The sequence below is a fragment of the Engystomops pustulosus genome, chromosome 1 (assembly GCF_040894005.1).
Source record: "Engystomops pustulosus chromosome 1, aEngPut4.maternal, whole genome shotgun sequence".
Lineage (NCBI taxonomy): Eukaryota > Metazoa > Chordata > Amphibia > Anura > Leptodactylidae > Engystomops > Engystomops pustulosus.
In genome coordinates this window covers 136,401,049-136,425,769 of record NC_092411.1, presented here as the reverse complement: position 1 = coordinate 136,425,769, position 24,721 = coordinate 136,401,049, and the positions used below count along the sequence as shown (strand labels likewise).

The following is a 24,721-nucleotide window of genomic DNA, read 5'->3' as shown; positions in this document are numbered from 1 at the left end:
ATCTGATGGCTACTTTCAGCAGGATAATGCACCATGTCATAAAGCTGGAATCATCTCAGACTGGTTTCTTGAACATGACAATGAGTTCACTGTACTCAAATGGCCTCCACAGTCACCAGATCTCAATCCAAAAGAGCATCTTTGGGATGTGGTGGAATGGGAGATTCGCATCATGGATGTGCAGCCGACAAATCTGTGTGATGCCATCATGTCAATATGGACCAAAATCTCTGAGGAATGCTTCCAGCACCTTGTTGAATCTATGCCACGAAGAATTGAGGCAGTTCTGAAGGCAAAAGGGGGTCCAACCCGTTACTAGCATGGTGTACCTAATTAACTGCCCAGTGAGTGTATATTGCTGGCCCTGCATTGAAATGCATTGAAATTAACCCCTTTTTTCTATGTTTGCACCTTGCATTCCTGTAGCCATCATGTTTGAGCCATATTACTTTCTTTTTACAGAACGAATAAGGCCTTGCTATCTGGTGGACAAGTTGAATTTTCTTTTGAGACTATTTAATATTCCCTTCAATGTACTGGGAATCTGTAAAAAAAAATGCCAAATTGGGGGGAACAGCGCTGCTGCAACATTTTCTTACAACTTTGTATTTACAGCTTTTATTAGGAGGTCCAAATGACATATTCCCTTTATATGACACATTCTAACATGTTTAAGAGTAACTAAAACTTTGAAGCTATTTTTTTATTGCAGAAATGATAAGTACGTTTTATAATATACTTCAATGCAGCTTATATTTGTCTTGTTTCTGCTCTTTTGCTGGAGGAAAGTTAACATGAGGAATATATTGTAGATCTGATGGTAGATTCATCCTGCCTGTCTCTGCCCAAATCTGTAATTAAATAATCCTGGTATTTAACCCAACTTTATTTTAGTAATATGTAAATTAACTGCAAAGGCTTCTGGGGTGTGTTCTAGCCTGGCCGGGCACTGGGAGCTAAGGCTACTCCACGCCCCATTTAATAAAAATTTTACTATTAAGTTTTCAATAAATTAGGTTAGGTTCCAGCAATATTAAATTACAGATTATGGTCGAGGCAGGCGGGAGGAATCTACAATCAGATCTACTTCTGATCGTAGGTTTCCTTTAATTAAAGAGGTTAAAGGGGTTGTTCGGATTTTGCATAAACTATATAACTGGCTGGGGAAGTTGTAAAATAAATTAAAAAAAATATGATTATCTCCTCTGGTGCTCCCTTTGTCGCACACCACTGCCCATCAGTGCCATGCCCCTGTTTGTTTACAGAGACAAACACTCCCATCCAGACACACAGCAGTGCACGGATAGGCATGCCTGCCTCTGTAAACAAATAGTGGTGGCAGTGTGCCACAAAGAGAGTGCCAGAGGACATATTTTATTGTTTTTACAGCTCTCCCAGGCTGGTTATATAGATTTGCAAAGCCTGGACAACCCATTTAACTATTTCCACACATAGAGCATATCTCCCTTGATAATTCATCTCTCTGAAGTGATTAGACTGCCCAGAGAATGTCTGTAAAGAGTAATGTGATTAGGAACATTATGAGGTTCTTAACTGATCAGTTATCAGTTGTGTATGGAGAGTCTGAGTTGATTTACAGAAAGTTCTTAAATAAGGAAGAAAGGTAGGGAAAAAAGATGAACAAATGAGCATATTTCTATAATAAAGTTTACCATTATCATCTGTACTGGTAATTTACAAAATAGTGTTAAAAGTTTATACTTTGGTGAGTTATTGTGTCGATTTTGTGGGCCAAACTTTCGTTTTCATTGATATCCTTTTGAGAAATGTATGACCTTTCAATTCACTTTCTAATACAATTTTTAGTTTCTTATTGCAATACAGGTTCAATTGGTGTAAATATTCCAGACATTCTTATAGTCTTAGTGTTGACTTAAATTGTATGTAAATATATGTTTCAATATTTTTGGAAAAGATTATGTTTTTTTATTGCAAAGATGATCTTCTTGTGCTACTCCATGGTAGATTATGTGTCAAAAGAAACTTAGAGAACATCTGTATGTATTAACAGATGAAACACTATGGTAAAATTAATTACTTTCATTTAAGGAATTACTGATACAATTAATCATTGGAAGGTCAGTTAGTCACACAAGACTACTTTTCCAGATACTTAAAGCTGAAAGTATCCGGAAAGTGTGTAATAATAATAAAAACCGAAACTTGAATAATGACCATCTATTTTTCAATGTGCTACAAATGCATTAGTCATGGTCCAAACTACAATGGGCAAACATTACTCTGGATTTGATCTTACTAGAACTCGAATTCCATACGGTACAAAAATATTGAAGTATGACAAGATGACAAGTTAATATATTCATGTAGACAATGTATGCAGGAAATGGCAATCACAGGAATATAAAAGGATTATTCAGGCGATCGACCATCAAAATCTGTGAAGTTATTTTACACCCAATAAAAAGATAGATGCTATGGACACTGGCTATATCCTGACGTACTGTATGGTTTACATATTTAGTATGTCACAGTAATTTAAGGCTGCTAATGTGACCAGGAGACTCCTTATAAAAACTGTATATGCCCCTACCGTATGGTAAATTCTTTCAAGTAACTTCCCAATATTAGATGCAAGACTACAAAATGCCAACCCAAAAATCTGCAAAGGAAGTTCAAGAGAATCCATGGTGCTAGCTTCTTGGCTCAATTCTTCCCATGAGTGCATTATAGTAAAAGAGCCAGCTGCATATCACCACAATTATAGCACATGAGACGATAAATATAGAAAATCAATATTTTAGCATATCAACATCCATTTAACTCACTCATTAAACTGAGTTCAATTCCAGGCAATTTATTTAATAGACAGGCTACACAAGTTCATATTTTTGGTAATACATAAAATTTAATTTTTTTTTATAATATCCAGAAAAAAATGGCAAAACGAGGAAAAACATATGTTTTTTTTATTTATTAATTTTACTGAAATACACTTTTTTTTCTTCCAGCAGAGTCATTTTTATACATTGGTAACATATTTTTTTGTTATTTGAATGTGATAAATTTGTGGTCAGTGTTATTGGGAGCATTATCTTATTTTTTATTTATTTTACAGATTGTACCCCCCCATAAGGTCAAAGATCTTTGAGGGGTATTTTAACAAATAGTTTACTTTTCTTTATTGCTGTTACTAGGAATAGCACATCAGCCCCAGTTACACGAAGAAGATAGTGACACTTTAAAAATCCTCTGGGTCTCATTAAAAACTAGCAGCTGTGGTTTTGTGTTGGATGTGAACTAAACCTTTCTTTTATACAAAATTAGGTAAGCAATTTATGTAACTTATAAATATAACATTATAACAACTTAAAGATGTTCTTTATAACTTAACTTTATAACTTATAACTCAAGTAATGAATTTTTACTGCACAGCACAAAAAAGGTGTAAAGTACTTGTGGCAGATTTTGTGAGGTTTTTGCATTTGTTTCCATTGCATTTCCATTTAGGTAATTTCCTTCCTAATGTATGTTTGGAACAACATATGTCCAAAGACACAAGATACAAGAACCTGCCCGTATCAAACATATCACATTCACATGCCATTGGCTTTTACATAAAAGTAAAAATTTAGCATGACCTAACAAATAATTAGTTAACCTTGAGAGGAAAAAGCCAAAACACCTGGAAATCATTACAAGGGACAATAAAAACCATCTGACAGTCCATTACCATGTACCATGAATGAATACAAGTGCCGAGGACAATGTTCCCTCATTGGTTTCTTCCACATTCTAGTGCAACAATGCAAAGTCAACTTCTTAAGCTAACATGCATTAGACTTTATTACCTCCTTTTCTCTTTCACATGTGCTCTTTCTTTAACTTATTTATTTCCAGCTCCTTTTTCTAACACCATTGAAAGGAATATTAGTTATAAGAACTGCAAATTCCTTCATGTTTCACAAACTTTTTTTTTTTTACATTAGGGACTGGAAAAGCCAAAGTGTAGTAAAATATGTGTTATTTTTGAATCAAGTTTAGTCTCTGCTAAACTAATATGTATACACATATAGGTGTATGAGGAATGTATGACCATTATCCAGTTAGGTTTTACTTTATTTCCTCAAAATGTATAACCTTAATTTACTGTGATACATTTTATGATCGTATTAGATCAGTCACCACAAGCATACAGACCTGACCATTTCTGATTCCATAAAATATGGAGTGCTGGAAGCTACAGCTGTAGATGTTAGCTGATTAGTGGGGGTGCTGGTGACCAGACTAGAAAGGTTTAATAGGATATCTGGTTATTGATTTCAAACAGGTTTTTAAGGGGGTATTACAGGGGGTTGTGCATGGGGGTTGAGGCGGATCTGGACCTGAACTACTAATGGTTCAGGTTTCACTCAACACTACTTTTAATTAATTTACTGTTTCAAATTGGCCAAACTGTTTCCACGAAGTTGGATGCACACAATTGTCCTCGCTTTGCTAATGGATTAAAATTTTCTTCCACTGCAACTCAAAGGCTTAGTCTAACCCCTGAATTTAAAATTGGCACTATGCAGTCAGCTAAGTAACTTTCTAGTGGAATTTTCCAATCACAGAGTCAACTTTCAGATGGAGAAACCTATTTGTTACTCCACAGAACACATTACATCAGGTCTAATATCCAGTAAAGTTTTGCTTTACACACATTTTGCTAATAATACTTAGCCGTTGATACCCATGCTCTGAAATGACCATGTTTAATTTATGTGCTGATGTACAGTAGATACCATACAAGGTTTAGAACAATACAAACTACAGCGAACAATGTTCTGCAGTACTGAATTTTGGGCTGAATTTCTGGGGTTCCTAACAGCTTTTACTTTTCAATAATATCTAGGAAAGAAGAGATTACATGGTCTAACTTATAACAATCATGGTATTACTATATTAAATGCTTGTACAGTTATTAAGTACTAAATATATTGTTAAAACTTGTAGTTGTATTATAAATATTGTATTTTGGTACAAGATTATCAGATTTCCTAATTAGAACAGGCTAGATTAGTGGAATCTCAGTTACTAGTATATCTTACCTGTACACTCATATTGTAGCCCTTTACCATAGTATCCTTTTTCACAAATACATTCATATTGGCCGGTGTGCGTACCACACTTGCAGCTTGCCATGACATCACAACAGTCTTTCCCAGCATCGCAAAGATAAGAGCAATGAGAAATGTCCTCCTGAATGTAACTCCCGGAAGGCAAATCTGTAAATACGGGAATTAAAATAACATACATTACTGGTTTTCACTTCTATTCCCAGCTCTGTGCGATAAGATCCAGCAAAGTCTAATTAGCAAATGTTAAATTGTTGCTCTCTATTGACCCAGATACAAGGGAAACAACTATTGATAAGACGTCCATTTAAATTACGACTGGAAAGAGAACAACAGCTTTTTTCCAGGGATATTATCAACTTTTCTACTAAAACTTGCGTATGTCTTCCATCTTTATGTAATTGCATTGTTCACTCTTTAACCTTTAACTCACACTGTAATGAAAAGACATCAGCCACAACTGTTCTCTTCTTTCTGAAGTCTCAACTAACAGGAGACATGAAAGTCCAGCTACCAGCTGTCCAGCTACCAGGATAATAAAGTCCTGTGGATACTGTTATGCTACATCTTCTAAAATTCCTGCTTTGGAGTTATACAATCTGGAATCTGACTACATACTATATACAACTCTTAAATGTAGATTATAGAACTTAGAAACTTTATTAAATATGGTATTTTCCAGATCTGATCTGATTTGGCACATATTCCAGAAGACCATACGTACCTACCTAGAATGACTGCTGTAATGCATACAGTGTGACATATAATTGTGGGCTAACTTAATTAAGCCATTTAATGGGTTTGTAATAGTTTTTGTTAAAATCACACTATATTCTAAAGGCATTCCAAGCATAAACTAAACTAGTACAAAGTATAATAAACCGTGTACTAAGTATAATACCAAAATAAGAATTGCCTCTTTAGTATAGATTAAAATAATTAAAATGATCTTTTTTTTAAAAAATATGGTCATCATGCTCATTAACATACCTTCGTGTAATGCACGCCGAGCTAGTGCTTCAAACTCAGCAAAGCTATGTAACAGGTAACAGTGCTCTTCTTTGGGCTGAGATGCCATATCATGAAGCTCCCGAATATTGCCTTGCCATATTCCAACTGTAAAGATCTCCACTCCAAGATCTCGAAGAGCTGCCGCAACAGGTCTTGGGTCTCCACCATTAGAATACCCATCCGTGATAAGAAAGATCACCTTAGTCGAATCACCACGTGAGTGCCTGAGTATTTGCTGTAAAAGATAAAAACATATTTAGTATATATGTCCCTCATAGATCCAGTTATTGGTTCAGTTTTTTACTTTATGAAATGCAAGCTAAAACCAGGTATGATTAAACACAGAAAGCAAATATAAATATTACCATTCTACCTTATCTCTGTAGAGTCTCCAGATCGCCCTGCCTACTGTTCTGTGATGCCTACCATGACTTACTACCTGTCCCTGGATTACGTTAAAACTCCACCTGCCCTGACCTCATCCTATTTAGGATTTATACTTATCTTGCAGATTGGTGGAGATCCAACAAGTGGAACCACCATCTGTTTGTTCATTCTCAATTGAAATTCATGAGATTTCCAAGTGCTTTCCTTAGCTATCTTCTAGAAAACCATAGAAATTTTACTTGCTTCCGCAGGGCAAACAAATTCCATGTTTTAGAAAATGATAGGGGTCGGGTCCCAGCTGTCAGACTACAATGAACAGCAACTGAATTGAAAAGTAGAACTTACATCTTTATTGACTGCTCTAGACAATTCATGAACAAAAGAAATATACTTTAAGGTTATTGCTGTCCATTAACCCCTTAACAACTTGGCCATTTTGCAGCTTCCTGACACGGCCCCTTTTTCAAAATCTGACATGTGTCACTTTAAGTTGTCATAACTTTGAAACACTTTAACATATACAGTTGATTTTGAGATATTTTTGAGACACATTGTACTTCACGTTGGTTGAGAAATTTTAGCAATATTTTTAGTATTTATTTATTAAATAAATGGCAATTTGTCAAAAATTTTGAAAAAAATGATGCTTTCCAAATTCAAAATTTTCTACTTTTTGGAAAGTTGGTCATATCACCAACCATTCTTTAATTTGAATCATTTTTCAAACATCCTTTCTTTTTTTTAGGATGTTAGGAGGCTTATAACTTTAGGTGGGATTTTTTTCTGCTTTTCACGAAAATCATCAAAACCTACTTTTGGATGGCATAACTTTAGTATTTTTTGGTTGTGGACTTATTTTTTGAGTGATAAGTTGTTCTTTTCAGTGGTATCATTTTGATGCTTGTAGCTTTTTTGGATCACTTTTTAGAACAATTTTTTTAAAGCAATTTGAAAAGAAAATTTACAAATGTACATTTTTTTTTTTATCACGTCCACCGCGCGGGTCCTATTATGATTGTAATTTATTGTACAGATTGTTTCGGACGTGGCAATACCTAATAAGTGGGTTTTTTGGTGATTTAGTGTTTTTTCTACTTCATTACTTGTGTATAGGGAATTGTGGTGCTTGGGGGGCTTTTAATTTCTTTTATTATTTAATTTTATTAAAAAAAACTTTATTTAGTGTTTTAACTTTTTTTAACTTTTAATGACATGTAACCTTGAACACGTGATCTTCTGATCACTTGTTCAAGCTCTTATACAGCTTACACAGTGCAATACACTGCACATGCTCAGTGTATTACATCTGGGTCCTGCCAGGAGGCAGGAACCCGACTCCCGGGACAGATTGCTCAACCCCAGGGACAGATTTCTCAGTGGAGGACCGAAAACCCCAGGTAAGCCACTGGTAGGTGGCTGTACCACTAGTGGCTATTGATTATCATATGGAAAAGTTATAAATATTGATTGAGGAAAAACTCATAAACAGGCTTGAACAGACATTGAGGACCAGATACTTTTTAAGATTTATCTGTATGTTTTGGTTTAACAAATTAAATTTTTTATTTGTTTAACTATCAAAAATATTTTTGGAAAGTTTTGTGTTCCATGTAAACAGCGTTAATTGATAAACTCATATAAATATCTGCAAATGCGGAATCAGAAGCCAAATTAGCAAAATACATAGGGATAGTTTTATCACAGCTTTTTGTGGCGTAGAAGCAGTGGAATAATCGCAAATTCTTGAACAATGCAGTCTCAAAATTGCAAATACGTCACCTCCACGCCATATGGGAGTGGCGGGGGCAAAGTGGGGTGCGGTGACTGGTGGACGGGGCAAAGCTGGCGTTCTTTTTATGCTGGCCAGCGTATGATATATCTCCTCCATGAGGTCTATATGATGTACACGTGTAGCTGATTTTCAATTACACTAATAGAGTGCAGTGCGTAATTGCTCAGCCTTGCTTTTTATCTTCTTATTTGGATAAACCCTGACTCAACTTTCATTTTTTTCACGATGAGGTTGCATCTGTTAACCTTCACATATCACCCACGTCTATAATAATATTATTTTATCATTTTTACTCATGAAAGATGTTCAAAAGCAGTTCATAAGTCTACAGTGTCTTGGACATCCACTAAAGATCACAGGGATTCTCATCACAGCAGCTGTTCCGATAACTTAGCACTTCAGCACTGAATATGCCTAGACCAGAACAGTGAGATGAGAATACTATTGCGAGTATCTACAATTAAATTTTGGCATAATATATTTTCTCATCGTAACGTGGGTGGTCTTAAAAATGAAAACATAGTAGATGAGAATTTTTTACTGTGTAATAAAAGCAATACAGCCCTGGTACTTATACATGGATTCTTCTATACACATAATGGACATAATGGAATCACTGAAACCTAAATAATGTGCTCCGTGTCAACATGTCAGTAGATGTCAGTAGATGACAGCAGTGAAAGTTCCTGATCTGGGACCTCTGAAGATTTCCAGAAGTGCAGAGGCCACAATATTCTTCCAATGCATTCACAGATCAGCATTTACATCATATTCAAATTTCCCAGTCTTATGGAAACTTGACCTGGAGACTGTGAGATTTTGGGTGTAGAAACTATTTTTTTTTTAATTCCAGCTTTTTAACTTTTGCTGTATAGGTTTTTATATTAGTTATTATCTTTTTTACTATGTATTATCATTTTATAAATACTAGGTAACTCTAAAACAGGTTATCTACATGTTTAATTTATTGTTGTTCTCTGCATGGGATAGGTTATCAATATCAGAAGCTCAGCTTTATTCTTTCTGTAGAGGCCAAACGTGGGCAACTCAAACTGCATCCAAATTCTACACAAAAGTAAAGTCACATCCTCGCCTCTTCAAAGACCAACTTACTCTAAATCTAATCTACTTGCAGTTGCACTTAAAAGAATGTACTGTCAGGAATGGTACTGTTGAAGGTGGTTGCTTGTTGCACGACTTGGTGCAACAGAGCACCAGATCTGGAACCTGGCAAACAAGAGCACCAGTTATGGCGTCACCGGAGCTTCTGAAATGTAAGTGATCACAATTAGAGCTTAATAATATATATAACAATAATATTAATCTTTGTTTTTATGGAGCCATCTTATTCCATAGTGCATTGCAACTCATAAGGAACAATAGGAGTAGGTGCCCTGATTACTAGAGTTCTATATTGTAAGTCAGGAGAAACGCTGTATCAAGACTCCAGTGGTAGCCAGCACCATGCAGCATAAGCCCGGTACCTCGAAAAAGTTATGCTACAGGAAATGTCCAAACCAATAGAATGTACTGTGCTGTATTGCAATGTTCTGTAACTATGTTTTTATATATGTGTGTAATGTGTCGATTTTCTGAGTGGTAGGGGAGTCACATTCAGAAGTCTACTATGGGGCCCTGCTTTTTCTACTACTTTCTGAACATTGCATCATATAGTATTTTATGGATAGGTCATCAATATTAAATAACATGAGTAAGTGATGAGACTGCTTCATATGCTATAGATATAATTATCTAAACCAAGGGGAACAGTAAATAATGAGGATGTAAGGAAGAATGTATAGATCAGACTGCCATATGTAACTTTTTTCATTCACATAGCAAAACATCACAATATATGTGGAATTCCTGTTAAAACACAAGAACGGTTGAGGAAAACATGTGGCTAAAGTGTTTACACAGATCTGCTTCAAGCATCTGTACCCAGCAGATGTGATATTGACAGAATAATTCTGTATAATATGTCATATTTAAGTCACTGTAAAACTATTTACGATATACTGAAACTTCAATAACTTATTGTAACAACTGTCCTTTCTTCTAAATAATAGCAATGCATGACTATGGCTCTGTTCACATCTGTTTCATGGCTTTTGTTCATCACAAGACTGAGGCAATAGTACATGATGCACCTCACAATATTATAATGGTTTAATAATACCACTTTATGCTTTTCTATTGTTGATTTTAAATGTGAGAAACTGAAGATGGGGCCAGGTTCTTATGCTCTGTTCAAACAGCCATTGGAGCACTCATTGACAATAGGCAAGGCAAAAGAAAGAGGCCATGCATAACAAGTGTCTGGATCTACAAGTAAGTGTCCCTGGTTTATCATGCTTGGTTTTGATGGTAGATTTACTTTCAAAAATGAAACTTTTAGGACAAAGAAATAGCTATATTGACCTTTTCTGACACGGGTATCTCATTTATATTATGATGTACAGAGTAGCTAGCTGTAATTTTCATCAATACCAATGTGCATAGCTGTACAATCTTTTGATCAGTTTTTATTAATATTTTTATGGGTGGTGAAATGATAAAAAAGCAGTTGTTCAGACATGTTTGTTTATTTGTTTACTATTATGCACATTTTAGAATAGGGAATAAAATTGGAGATTTAGTATTTTACGTAATTGAACCCATTCCTGACGCATGGTGTACTGTTATGGCGCACTAATAGGTTAGGGATATGAAGATGGCTTTCGGGTTGCCGGCAACATGTAAAAGTTGACACCACCATTTTGTCCACGATCGTGGGGTATGACCATTCATCGCCATGATAGCCTTAGGTCTTTGTAAGACCTAGGGACTGGTCATTTCTGAATATCTGTTACAATGTGTCAGCGGCAGTATATGATAGGATCAATCAGACAACCTGGGGTTAAAATTCCCTAGGGCAGTGATAGCAATCCTTTTAGAGACTGAGTGCCCAAACTACAATCAAAATCCACTTATTTACCGTGAAGTGCCAACATGACATTTTATACAGTATCTTATTGCTACCTGTTCTTCCACATCTTTCAATCGTATCGACCCCTGAAGCAACCAATACAGTTGAAAGAAGGAAGGCAAATTCAGATATCACTGTAGCTTCTCTCCAGGGTCTCTCTGTATAGGAAAAATGGTGGTTCCAGCAGGATAACCTACAAAGATATTGCAGTTCTGTCATCACCTTCTCACTTTTCCCACAGTTCCAAACAGACAATGAATTGTCGCTTTAAAATACACTGAGGGCAGCATCTCTTAAGTTGCATGTGATGGCAGGAAGATTTGATGGATTTGGCCCTATTTGGTGATCTCTGTCCTGGGGAGATGGCCTGAGTGCCTGCAGAAAGGGCTCTAAGTGCCAACTTCTAACATGTGCTACATGTAACATCTTGTATGTTCAATTATGTGCAGATAAATCATGATAAAAAACTTGCAAAATTAAAACTCAGTGCTCAAATGGAAAGTCTATAACTAAACATTGGATATTCTCACCGTGTTTGCATCAGCAAAAGTAAAGTAACCCATCTACAGTGTAGCTCGATTTTCCATTGTTTGAGTACCAAAGAGGTCAAGAACCCCCTGTGGATTTGCCTAGACATTATATACTTCAGGAAAATTAAGGCTTCCTTTGGCTGTGTCAAATGTGCAGATTTAGACCCAGATGTATTATCTCTGCTATTGTAAAACTGGAATGTATAGTATGCAACTAATTCAACCTCACAAAGACAATGATGCATTGCTTTACACTGGCTGTTCATCTCCTGCAGTGCTTACACAATATTAATAGGACACAAGATGTGAAATATAACAAAGTTGGATTTTCTAGTAATAAGGTCAAAGAAATCTTGTATGCAAAATGTAGTCTTTAAGACATCTGTTAAAATCTGTTCAAATACAAAAATATAAAATTGATTTTAACCCCTTCCTGCAAATGTCCTTTTCCGATTCTCCATGTTCAATTTTTACTCTTCTTTTTTAAAAAATCCAAAACTTTTTTTTATTTTCCATGCACAGAGTTTTAAATTGGCAAATGCAGCGAAAATGCTTATGCTCCATGTTCCTGGGCTCGGTTTTTATGTCTTTCACTGTGCTCTCCCCTTTATTCTTTGGGTCACTGTGATTACAGGGATACCAAATTTCATAGTACTATAGTACCATAGTTTATACGGTTGAAAAAAAGACACATGTCCGTCAAGTTCAACCAAGACAGGGAAGGAAATAGATGAGGAAGGGATTTAGGGGAAACAATTCTATATTACATAACCATCAATGTTATTTAGATGTAAAAAGGCATCTAGACCATTTTTGAAGCTCTCTGCTGTCCCTGCTGTGACCAGCGCCTGAGGCAGGCTATTTCATAGATTGACAGTTCTCATAGTAAAAAAGCCCTGTCACCTATGGGTGATTAAACCTTGATTTCTCCAGACAGGTGTCATGGGTGTCCCTGCAATCCATGCCGCAGATCACAGGCACACCCCTGCCACTCTCGGTGCCGCAGTCCCCGCTACCGCTGCCCCTCTCCCCAGCCAGGTCTCACCTCTCCATACTCCTGGTCGTCCTCCTTCCTCCCAACTAGACTGTGCACTCCTCCTCCTAGGGCGCTCGCGCTGGCTCTACCAGATTTAAAGGGCCAGTTTCCCTCTGTGTACCAGTTCCTGCCTGCCTGTCCATTTGCCAGCTCCTGTGGTCCTGCCGTGAGTCCCAGATCATCCTTCCTAGCTGTATACCTGCTGTCATCCCAGGCTTGGACTGTGTCCTGCATCTCCCTCCGTACTACCTTGGCTGCCACCGTGGGCCTAGACGCACTCATGTAATGACCTGCTGACACCCCGCCGCATCAAGACCATCCCGCTTTGCGCCGTGCTCTGGCGAAGACCAGGTGCCACTTAGACTCCGGTCTCTGGGGTCAGCTAGTACCATCATCTCCCACGGTGGTCCAGAGTGTCCACAGACTCTTCCCTAAGAGAGTCTCTGACAGTTCGGCCCCTACAAACTGTGACAACGGGGACAGTGCCCCTTCGTCTTTTGATTTGATTTAATCTGAAACAACTTACCAGAATATATTTATATAAATTAATCATGTCCCCTCGTTGTCGTCTCTTTTCCAGACTAAATAAATCTAGTTGTTTTAATCTTTCCTCATAACTGAGACCCTCCATACCCATTATCATTTTTTGTGGCTCTACATCTAACCCTCTCCAGCTCCAAGGCATCCTTTTTATGGACCAGTGCCCAGAGCTGGACAGCATATTCCAGGTGAGGCGAACCAATGCCCTGTACAGTAGTAATATTACAACTCTATCCCGAGAGGTACCGAGTACCAATTTTGATACATGACAAGATTATGTAGGCTTTAGAGGCAGCTGATTGACATTGCATGCTGTTATATAATTTATGATCCACTAGTACACCCAGGCCCTTCTCAAGAAGTTACTCTTCAAGATTTACTCCCCCAAGGACATATGTTGCCTGTGGATTATTAGCCCCCAGGTGCATAACCTTAAATTTATCCACATTAAACCTCATTTGCCAAGTGGATGACCAAATACTCAGTTTGTCCAAATCACACTGCAGCCAATTAACATCCTCCATAGACTGTATTACACTACTCATCTGCAAAAATAGATACAGTGCTATTAATTCCTACCTCAATATCATTAATAAATGTATTAAATAGTTATGAGCCAAGCACAGAACCCTGGGGTACACCACGTATAACTGGTTACCATTCCGAGTAGGAATCATTGACCACAACACAAATTATTCTTCAGCCAGTTTTCAATCCAATTGCAAATTATTCCTGCCAAACCAATAGACTTTATTTTACCCATCAGGTGTCTCTGAGGGACAGTGTCAAATGCTTTTGCAAAGTACGAGAACACAATATCCACGGCAGCTCCTCCATCCAGCCATCTGCTCACCTCTTCATAGAAGCAGATTAGGTTAGTCTGACAACTTCTATATTTCTACCATTCTTCTTATATAAGTTTTATTTGCTCTTAATAGATTTTTAAAAATTAAAACCTTTTGTACAAAAAAAACTTTTTTGTACTTTGGCCTATGGAGCTGTGTTATATGTCACTTTTTCTGGGACATCATGGTGTATTCATTGCTACCATTTGGTTCACTTTTTATTCAATCTTGTGCTTCAAAATGACAACAAATTGGTGTTGCGAACATTTGGGTGCTATTTTACATTCAGGAGTTCATTCCTGAATTCATCAGGAATAACCATTTATATATATTGACCGATGGGACTTTTTGAGATGCAATGATACACATATTTATGATTTTTATAGTTTCATTTATATATTAGTTCTGGGGAAAGCGGTTGGTTTGGTTTTATATATATATTTTTTTAAAGTAACTTTGTTCAATTTTTTTACTGTGTTTCTAGACTCCCTAAGGTACTTTATCTATAGGGAGTCTGATCAGTTATACAATATACTGCAGTACACTACAGTATTGCAGTATATTGTAAATTTCCTCAATCTGTAAAAGAGCCTGCTATGACAGCCAAGGAAACTTGTGTTAAGGCCATCATAGGAACTGGCCGTCACTCACCGATGACTTTAAATGTGGCAGTGTCCCGATCCAAGATGGCGGCACTTAAGGGGTTAACACTCTTGAACGGTGCAATCTCCTTTTGGGGTTGCTAACTGTGGGTGTTAGCTGCATGATGCAGCTAACACCCTCTATGTATGGAATAGGCTCACTGGCTGAGCCTGCTTCATACATCCTTAATCAACATGTGACGTATAGTTATGTCACATGTCACAAAGGGATTGAAGTACAAAATTTATGTTCACTCATATTGCCATTGTCATATTGTTACAATTTATAAAAAGATTTTAACAAATATCTTTAAAGGGGGTTTCCAACCCAAAACAATGAATGGCCCATCATATGTCATAAATCTAAAGAGGTACACTACAGTCGGTAGTGCTTCAGTTACTTTGGAGTTACTTCTCTTTGAATTTACTTCATGTGAGAACACAAAGCATCATGGAAAGAAAGGGTAGCTTATTGACTCAGGAAACGCAGGAAAAAGTTAGACTCCACCCATTTCTGACAAGTAACTTCAGAACAGAAATAATGCAATAAATCTGGAAAGAGGAGGGCAAAAATATGGAGTTCCTTCTGGATAATCATATATGAAAATTTGGTAAAAATAACTATTAAATTTGAGTTATACTTTAATGGAAATCTACAGTCAAAATCAAGTATGATACACAAGGGGCTGTTATTCATAGTTGTAGTAGTGCACAGCCTCCTTCCTTCTAATATGAACTTTTAAAATGATGCTAATGTGCCAGAAGGACTCTGGTATTACTAGAGCGCTGTAGCTTCACAGCCTGTTACACTGTGTAGGAGCACATCCCCTTGCCTTTTTATGCTGAAACTTCCTCTGCTGCTGTGAGATTACAGCAGGCAGGAGGAATGGGAAATGCTAAGGGAGTAGGGGGGGAGCTGAGACAGCTTAATAGCCTGTGAAGCTGCGGCACAGCTGGCCCTGGCTAGGGCTCATTAGTATAATTTTGACAGTTGATATTAGAAGGAAGGAGCCTATGTATACGAAATGTAAGAAGATTACAACAGTTACAATGTCTAGAACTAAAGATTTACTTTAACATATTTTTCTCAATATCAATAGAAGAGAGATATAAGATAGATGATTTCATTTTAGGGCAAATAACCATATGGAGTTATAGCTGAAATCCAAATCCATTGGTAAATCATTTTGTAAAATGTTTGGAAGTGACAGACCCTCCGCAGTGAATTTAATTCTGATGCACATCTGCAGAGTTGTTTGCTTGAACAAGGATTTATATTATTTATTAATGTTTACATAGTTTGGATTAAATAGTTGAAAATTACTGAAAGTTTCAGACAAAAGTGCAATGACATTATTTAATAGGAGTTTGTAAGCTACATGACGCATGCTAAACCACTAACTGTGTCTTCTAGTGGACATTCACAGCATCACAAACATAGCAGCAATCCACTGGAAAAGAGCTATTTTTATTGGTATGCAAGGGGTGAATTACAAAAACTACCTAGCGCTATCCTAACAGTGCTGCATATGGGCGCCACCATCTTGGATGGTCGTTCGGTTGCCATGACTGCAGTTATTCAGTCAGGCTGTAATACATAAGCAGTATAATATAATAGTATTGCAGTATATTGTATAAGTGATCAGATCCCTACAGTTTAAAAAACCTAGGGGGCTTGAAATAATGGTAAAAAAACCCCTTATAATATCAAATTATTCCCCCTTCACTAGAACACAAAATCTGGGGTGGACATTTCATTAATAGGAGGCATCTGGAGTGCACATTTCAGTTAAGGGGGCATGTGCTGTGGACATTTCAGTGAAGGGGAGCACTGCTGAAGGCCATTTCAGTAAATGGAGGCATCCGCTGTGGACATTAACCAGGTGTGGCTGCAGCTGGACATTTTATTAGAGTAGCGACTGCATTTCCTACTCTAGTCCTTGTACTTCAGTCAATAACTTTTCCCAGGTTTTTTGGGGGGTAAAATTAGGAGCTTCACCTTATACACAAGTATTTACAGTGTGAGGGGGAGTTCAGCAGTAGAGCACAGAGGCCGGGACAGTCAGGGGCAGCAGTCTACACCTGCTTTGCTGCCTAGGAGATCTGGTCTGGACCGGGGTTGGGGTGGAAGGTTTCATGCCGTTAGGGAACTTCATAATGGGATATACAGTAAGAGCACGATTGTAGTTCATAATTAAAGGGCTTTTATGAACAGTATTAAGGCTATAGAGCAGTGATGGCTAACCTTTTAGAGCTGGGGTGCCCAAACTTCAACTAAAAGCCACTTATTTATTGCAAAGTGCCAGCACAGCAATTTAAGCAGTAATTTTTTTTCTCCTTTTTCTTTGACAATTTTCAATCGTTCAGCCTCCTAAGGACACCAGTTGAAAGGAGGAGGGCAATTTCGTCTATCATTGTAGGAAGATTTTCCAGGAAGATTCTATGAGTCCTGTCTGGTGAACTTCATTCTGGGGTGATGGCCTGGGTGCCCACAGAGAGGGCTCCGGGTGCTGCATCTGGCGCCTGTGCCATAGGTTTGCAACCACTGCTATAGAGGATATAGAGTAGTACTTAAGTCCTAACATTCGGGCAGGTTGGTTTGGATGCTGGGGGGTCCCTAGTATTGTGAACAGCCCGGGGCTCATGGGACACTTAACCCACCACTGAATGAAGCCCATTGGAAACTGTGGGGTTTTTTTGGCAGTTCCATACATTTGAAATTTTCCTTCCCAGGACATGGTGCAGAGTATTAACCCCTTCCTGACGCGTTGGAGAGGGCTTGTGGGCCGAGCCCTCTCCATAACCAGTAAGTCTTTGCTGCATATTGCAGTGAAGGCTTACCGATAACACCCACGATTGGTGCTAGCAGCCGATCGTAGGTGTTTTTCCTCTGATCGCCGCCGGCAATACTGCTGGCGGCTTCAAAAAGATGGCGGCACATGGGCACCGCCATCTTACCGTGGTGCGTCGCTCCCTGTAAACTCACTGGGGAGTGGCGATCCGTCACTATGACAGCCTCAGGTCTCATGGGTCTCGTTTTAACCCATTCATTACAGGAAAATCCCCATATACTGCCATACTGTAGTATGGAAGTGTATCATTAGATCGATCAGACAGCCTAGGGTTAAAGTACCCTAGGGAGTCTGAAAAATAGTAAAAGTAAAAATAAAAAAGTTAAAGGGGTTGTCTGAGAGTTATGAAAATTAACTAAAGGTGTCCGGAGGGGGCTGCTTAAAATAATAAAGAACTACTTACCTTCCGGTGCCCTCTTGTGTCCAGCGCTGGACTCCGCTTCCGGCCGGATCCAACAACCTTCCGTCCAGCATTCACAATGCTGTGAATAGGGACGGATAGGAGTGCCCGGCCACGGCTGGCCTGAGTCCAACGCTGCTCCGGCGGCCACGTTTGTTTACATGGCGCCCGGACCAGAGCATCAGCAGCGCGGGGCACCCACAGGGCGCCGGAAAGTAAGTAGTTCTTTATTTTTTTAAACAGCCCCTCCGCCCACCTTTAGTTCATTTTCATAGCTCTCGGACAGCCCCTTTAAAAAAAAAATTATAATAAAAAAAAAAAAATTCAAATCAGCCCCCTTTCCCCAGAACTGATATAAATATTAATAAACAGTAAATATCATAAACACAGTATCACCACGTTCGAAAATGCCCAATCTATCAAAATATAATAACGGTTTTTCACTGCGTTTAACCCTGTAATGAAAAATAGCGCCCAAAGTCGAAAATGGCACTTTTTTGCCATTTTAAATTTATATATAAAAAAATCAATAAAAAGTGATCAAAAGGTAGCACAGTCCTAAAATTATAGCAATGAAAACGCTATCAAAAGTTGCAAAAAATGCCACAGCTCCGTTCACCAAAGTTATTGCCGCCAGAAGATGGCAGGAGGTTTTAATTTTTATAAATGTATGAAAACTTTATAAAACCTATACAAATTTGGTATCCCCATGATCAGACCAACCCAAACAATAAAGTAGTCATGTAATTTGTGGTGCACAGTGAAAGCTGTAAAATCCAAGCCCACAAGAAAATGTCGCAAATGCGTTTTTTCACCATTTTTACTGCATTTGGACCTGCTTCCCAGTACATGGCATGGAATATTAAATACCTTCACTATGAAGTGCAATTTGTTCAGCAGAAAATAAGCCATCACAGAGCTCTTTATGTGAAAAAATAAAAAAGTTATGGAAGTGAAAAAATTAACCCCTTAACGCTGAAGCCACTTTTCACCTTCCTGACACGGACCATTTTTTAAAATCTGACATGTGTCTATTTAAGTGGTTATAACTTTGGAACGCTTTAACATATCCAGTTGATTTTGAGATTGTTTTTTCATGACACATTGTACTTCATGCTGGTTGAGAAATTTAATAAATATATTTAGTATTTATTTATGAAATAAATGGAAATTTGGCAAAAATTTTGAAAAAAACAATGTTTTCCAAATTCAAAATTTTCTACTTTTTGGAAAGTTGGTCATATCACTAAAATAACTTGATAACTAACATTTTCCATATGTCTGCTTTAACTTGGCATCATTTTTCAAACATCTTTTCCTTTATTTTGGATGTTAGGAGGCTTATAACTTTAGGTGCAATTTTTCAGATTTTCACGAAAATCATCAAAACCTACTTTTGGAGGGTCAATTTAGTTAGAAGTGACTTTATAAGGCCCACATGACAGAAACCCCCCACAAATGACACCATTTTAGAAACTACACCCCTCAAAATATTCAAAACAACCTTTGGGAATTTTGTTAACCCTTTGAGCGTTTCATGAGCGTGAAAGATAAATGAAAGTGAAATTAGAGAAATGTAATTTTATCTTACTATAGATTCATTGAACACTAAAATTTGCACCTTCACAATGGGTTAAAAAGGAAAATGCATTTTACAATGTTTAGGGCAATTCCTCCTGAGCATGCCAATACCCATTTTGTCACTGTACCCTGCTGTACGGGCACAGGGGGGAACTTGGAATGGAAAGAGCGTTGTTTCGTTTTTGCAGGGTAAATATGGCTGAAAAAGTTTACATGTGTCAGGATGCATTTGGAGAGCCATAGTGGTACCAAAACAGAGGAAAGCCCCAACATGAGACACCATTTTGGAAAGTACACACCTTGGAGAGTTTAGCAACGTGTAATTTGTGTATTTTCCCCAACAGGTGTTTGATTCAATTAGGCCCCAAAAGGGAAAAAAGGTGAAAATTTTCTCAAAAAAGTCACTTTTACCCCAAATTTTTGTAAGCCACAAGGGATAAAAGATGAAACAACCCCATAAATGTGTAAAACTATTTCTCCTAAGCACAGAACTGCACCACTTTTGCATATAAAGTGTTGTATGGGTGTAAAGTAGGGCTCAGAAGGGAAAGAGGGGCTTTGGCCTTTTAGAAGCCAGATTTGACAATCATCATTTACATGTGTCAGGATGCATTTGGAGAGCCCTAGTGGTATCAAAACGGAGGGGAACCCCAACAAGTGTCACCATTTTGGAAAGTTCACCCTTTGGAGAATTCAGAAAGGTGTAATATGTGTATTTACCCCTACAGGTGTTTGCTTCAATTAGGTCCCTAAAAGGAAAAAGGTGAACATTTTCCCCAAAAAGTCACTTTTACGGCTAATTTTTGTATCCCATAAGGCATTAAAGATGAAACAACCCCAAAAAATGTGTACTAGCATTTCTCCCGAGTATAAAATTGCCCCACACATGCAAATAAAATGTTGTATTGGTATGCAGTGAAGCTCAGAAGGGAAAGAGGGGCGTTGGCCTTTTAGAAGCCAAATTTGACAGACATCCTTTACATATGTCAGGATGCATTTAGAGAGCCGTAGTGGTACCAAAACAGAGTGGAACCCCAACAAGTATCACCATTTTGGAAAGCACACCCCTTAGAGAATTTAGCAAGGTGTAATATGTGTATTTGTCCGTAAAGGTGTTTGATTTAATTAGGACTTAAATAGATAAAAGGTGAACATTTTCTTATAAAGGTCATTTTACTCCTAATTTTATATAGCCACAAGGGATAAAAAATGTAATAACCCCCCAAAATGTGTAAACCTATTTCTCTCGAGTGTAGAAGTACCCCACATGTGTATATAAAATGTTGTATGGGCGCACAGTAAAAGGAAAGGGGAATGTTTGCCTTTTAGAAGCCAAATTTGACAGAAATGTTTGACATGCATTTGGAGAGCCCTAGTGGTATAAAACAGAGAAGAATCCGAAAAGTGACCCTAATTTTTGAATGCACACCCCTTAGAGAATTTTGCAATGTGTAATGTATGTATTTGCCCCTACAGGTGAATGATCCAATTAGCCCGAATCATTAAAAAGGTGAAAATTTTCCTATAAATGTCACTTTACCCCTAATTTATGTAAGCCACAAGGGATAATATATTAAATAACCCCAAAAAAGGTGTAAAACTATTTCTCCCGAGTGTAGAAGTACCCCACATGTGCATATAAAATGCTTTATGGGCGCACAGTAGAGGAAAAGAGGGATGTTTGTCTTTTAGAGGCCAAATTTGTAAGAAATCCTTCACATGTGTCAGGATACATTTGGAGAGACGTAGTGGTACCAAAAGAGAGAAAAACCTGAAAAGTGACCCTAATTGTTGAATGTACACCCCTTGGGGAATATAGCAAGGTGTAATATGTGGTGTAGTGTAATACACGTGGTGAAATGAGCATTTGAACATACAGGTGGTTTCCAAATATGATGTGCGATGGAGTCCAAGATGGAAATTGCAATTATTTCTGGAACGTTCAGTGCCCGTTATGTGGCGCCCCTTATGAAATAATGTGGAGGGGTATAGGGAGCAACGGGACATAACAGTTGTTACAATTATTCATTTTACCGAAATTAATTCACAATAGGTTGGGCGTGAATTGTGAATGTCTAGTGTATAAGGAGGTAGAATAGACCAGGGGACCAACTAAACTTTTGTCACTCTGGAGTTGTCGCAGGTCTCTTAGTAGTATGTAGTGTCCATCCTTAGTATGTAGTGTCCATCCTTAGTATATAGTGTCCATCCTTAGTATATAGTGTCCATCCTAACTTCTCTTTTGGAACAGACTCTTTATTGAGTCCTACCATTGAGTCCTATTGAGTCCTACCATTAGAAGCAGCAGAATTCACCGGGAAAATGCTGCCCTGGCAAAACACAGGAACATCTAAACCAGAGGTACTGGGGCCCCGTCCTTCTTGTCCCAATATTAGTTTCCTAATATCTTCCTCTTGAAATGATACGGCAGGACCTGCATGGCCAGCACTTTTGTACCATATCTTGGTTTTTCGTAGGGAAATTATCGCCAAGTGTTGCTCTTATTCACCCTAGCGATGCCCATTGTGACGAATATTGCTGCTTTTGGCTAGACCATATCGACCAGCAAATAGCGGCAAACATGGACAGAGGGGGGCAACAAAACCCCTCTGGACCGCAAGGCAAAATTGGTGGCTGTCAGGAACAGCCGCCACCCTGCCCCGATCACCGTGTCTACAGACCTGGTGATCGGTATTACTGACGTCATAAGTAAATTCGCTGCTATTGGCTTGTCTGAATTGATGAGCCAGTAGCAGCGATAATAAACTGGGGGTGTGTGGGGGGGACGTAACCCTTCTGGTCCATGGGGCAGGATGGATGGCTGTCAGGAACAGCCGCCGTCTTACCCCGATCAGTGAACAGCCGCCGTCTTACCCTGACCGGTGTTGGAAAGTCACTACACGCCGCACCGTTCTATAACAACGCTCGTTGGGAATAGGCTATACAATCTTTATTTATTTTTTAAGCAATTTAGACAAATAAGGGCTTATTTTTTGCGAGACGAGATGCACTGTAAAAAAAACCTTCATTTTAGTGGGTTTTTAGCTTATTGAAGAAATTTTATTAACTTTTTACGTGTGGAGGAAAATAAAATCATCAATTCTTGTTTTGGATTTTTAGCATTTTTTTGGGGGGTTGTTCACTGTAGCATAACAATAATATATTATCTTTATTCTACGGATCACTACGATTACGGTGATACCTCATTTATATAGTTTTATTTATATTTGTCCAATTTTATTGAAGGAAAAGTAGAATAGAAAAAATTGCATTTGTTTTAGTATTGCCATTTTTATAGTGGCATAATTTTAGTATTTTTTGGTTTACGGAGCTGGTTGTAAGCTTATTTTTTGCGTGACAAGTTGCTCTTTTTATCGGTATCATTTTGGTGCTTGTAACTTTTTTGGATCACTTTTTAGAACATTTTTTGTAAAGCAATTTGATAAAAAGTTTTTATTTTTGGCAAGTTTTTGGTTTTTTTTTTTTACCACGTTCACCGAGCGGGTCCAATTATGATTAGGATTTATTGTACAGATTGTTACGGACGCGGCGATACCAAATAAGTGGGGTTTTTTCGTGATTTAGTGTTTTTTATACTTTATTACTTGTGTAAAGGGAAATGTGGTGTTTGGGGGGACTTTCACTTTCTTTTATTATTTATTTTTACTGTAAAAAACCTTTATTTATTTATTTTTACTTTTTTTACAGTTAATGACACCTAAGCTTGAACAAGTGATCTTCTGATCACTTGTTCAAGCTTTTTTACAGATTACACAGTGCAATACAGATGTATTGCACTGTGTAATGTAAGACACTGAGCATGCTGCGCATGCCCAGTGTCTTACAGCCGGGTCCTGCCTGAAGGCACGGACCCGGCTTCCGGATGAAGATCGCGCAGCCCCGGGCACCGGCAGTCCCGGGGCTGCGATCGGAGGAGCGGACCCCCCCGGTAAGCGCCGCGGGGGGGTCCGATTCACATTTAAAATACTTTAAATGCCTCTGACACGCCGCGGTCAGCGCGACCGCGGCGTGTTAGGGGTTAACACCCGCGATCGGAGAAATCTCCGATCGCGGGTGTTAGAGGCGGGTGTCAGCTATAACATATAGCCGACACCCGCAGCTTCTGGCCCCGGCTCCGTTCAGGAGCCGGGGCCAGAAGCTTGACGTAATAGTACTGCATTTTGCGGGAACGCACCTCCCGCGATGCAGTACTATTACGTCAAATGTCGGAAAGGGGTTAAAAAGGGCCAGGTCGTTATGGGGTTAAATTAAGTCAATAGAAAGTACAATTTGTCTTGCCGATAAAATACATTTTTAAAATTTTTTATTGAAAAATAAACTGAACCAGTATAATAAAAACAATATAACTTATTAGAACAAAATAACTAAAGAATGACTCCGTAGATGTGTAAATGTGGTAACTGTTTTAGTTGATCACACATCAAAGGTGACAAAATGTTACCCAACACAAGCTGAAACAGATTCTTTATAACATATATGTAACCTTTGTGACTGCTAGAGAACGTGAACTCCTGGCCGCAATGCTCCGTTTTATCACTCGGAACTGTGAAATATCCCTGATAATGTATCTACCGTGTTCTAAGGTAGAGCTGAGGACCTTGTCACACTCTACTAGCTTTGGTCTTGTATGTTTGTTCCCAATGGCTCATTACTCATCACAGATGACTCCATCAGCAGTCGGACATTGCTGCTTTATTTTATAAGCGTCAGAGAAAATGAAGTGCTCTCTAACAGGTAACATATACAGCACAAGTGAAGCAGAAAGCTGTCAGATGAGAGTATAATGAAATCTATATTTCCTGCAGACATCACAGAATTATTAGGGTATAACAAAGTGTGATTTATAACCTCCTCCATAATATTCCCAGGCTCAATGCAGTTGACAGTCAAAGTCACAAAACCTTATCTAATAAGAGAAGCAATGGAGGCATTTACTGTAATAGTGATGTTATAACACAGTTTGAAAAGAAATCTTTTTTTTTTCCTATTTTTTTAAGAGATCTATTTGTCTGCGTTCATGT

General features: G+C 38.1%; 1 protein-coding gene across 4 annotated transcripts in view; it reads right to left on the bottom strand.

Moving 5' to 3' along the window:
* Positions 1-24,721, bottom strand: part of SVEP1 (sushi, von Willebrand factor type A, EGF and pentraxin domain containing 1) — a 238,977-nt gene that overhangs the window by 200,376 nt on the left and 13,880 nt on the right. For all 4 annotated transcript variants that reach the window (XM_072154359.1, XM_072154368.1, XM_072154377.1 and 1 more), the window contains exons 2-3: positions 6,087-6,342; positions 5,070-5,246 (exon numbers count right to left, since the gene is read on the bottom strand). In XM_072154359.1, coding sequence (XP_072010460.1) covers positions 5,070-5,246; positions 6,087-6,342 — 433 coding nt within the window. The remainder of the gene's footprint in view (positions 1-5,069; positions 5,247-6,086; positions 6,343-24,721) is intronic.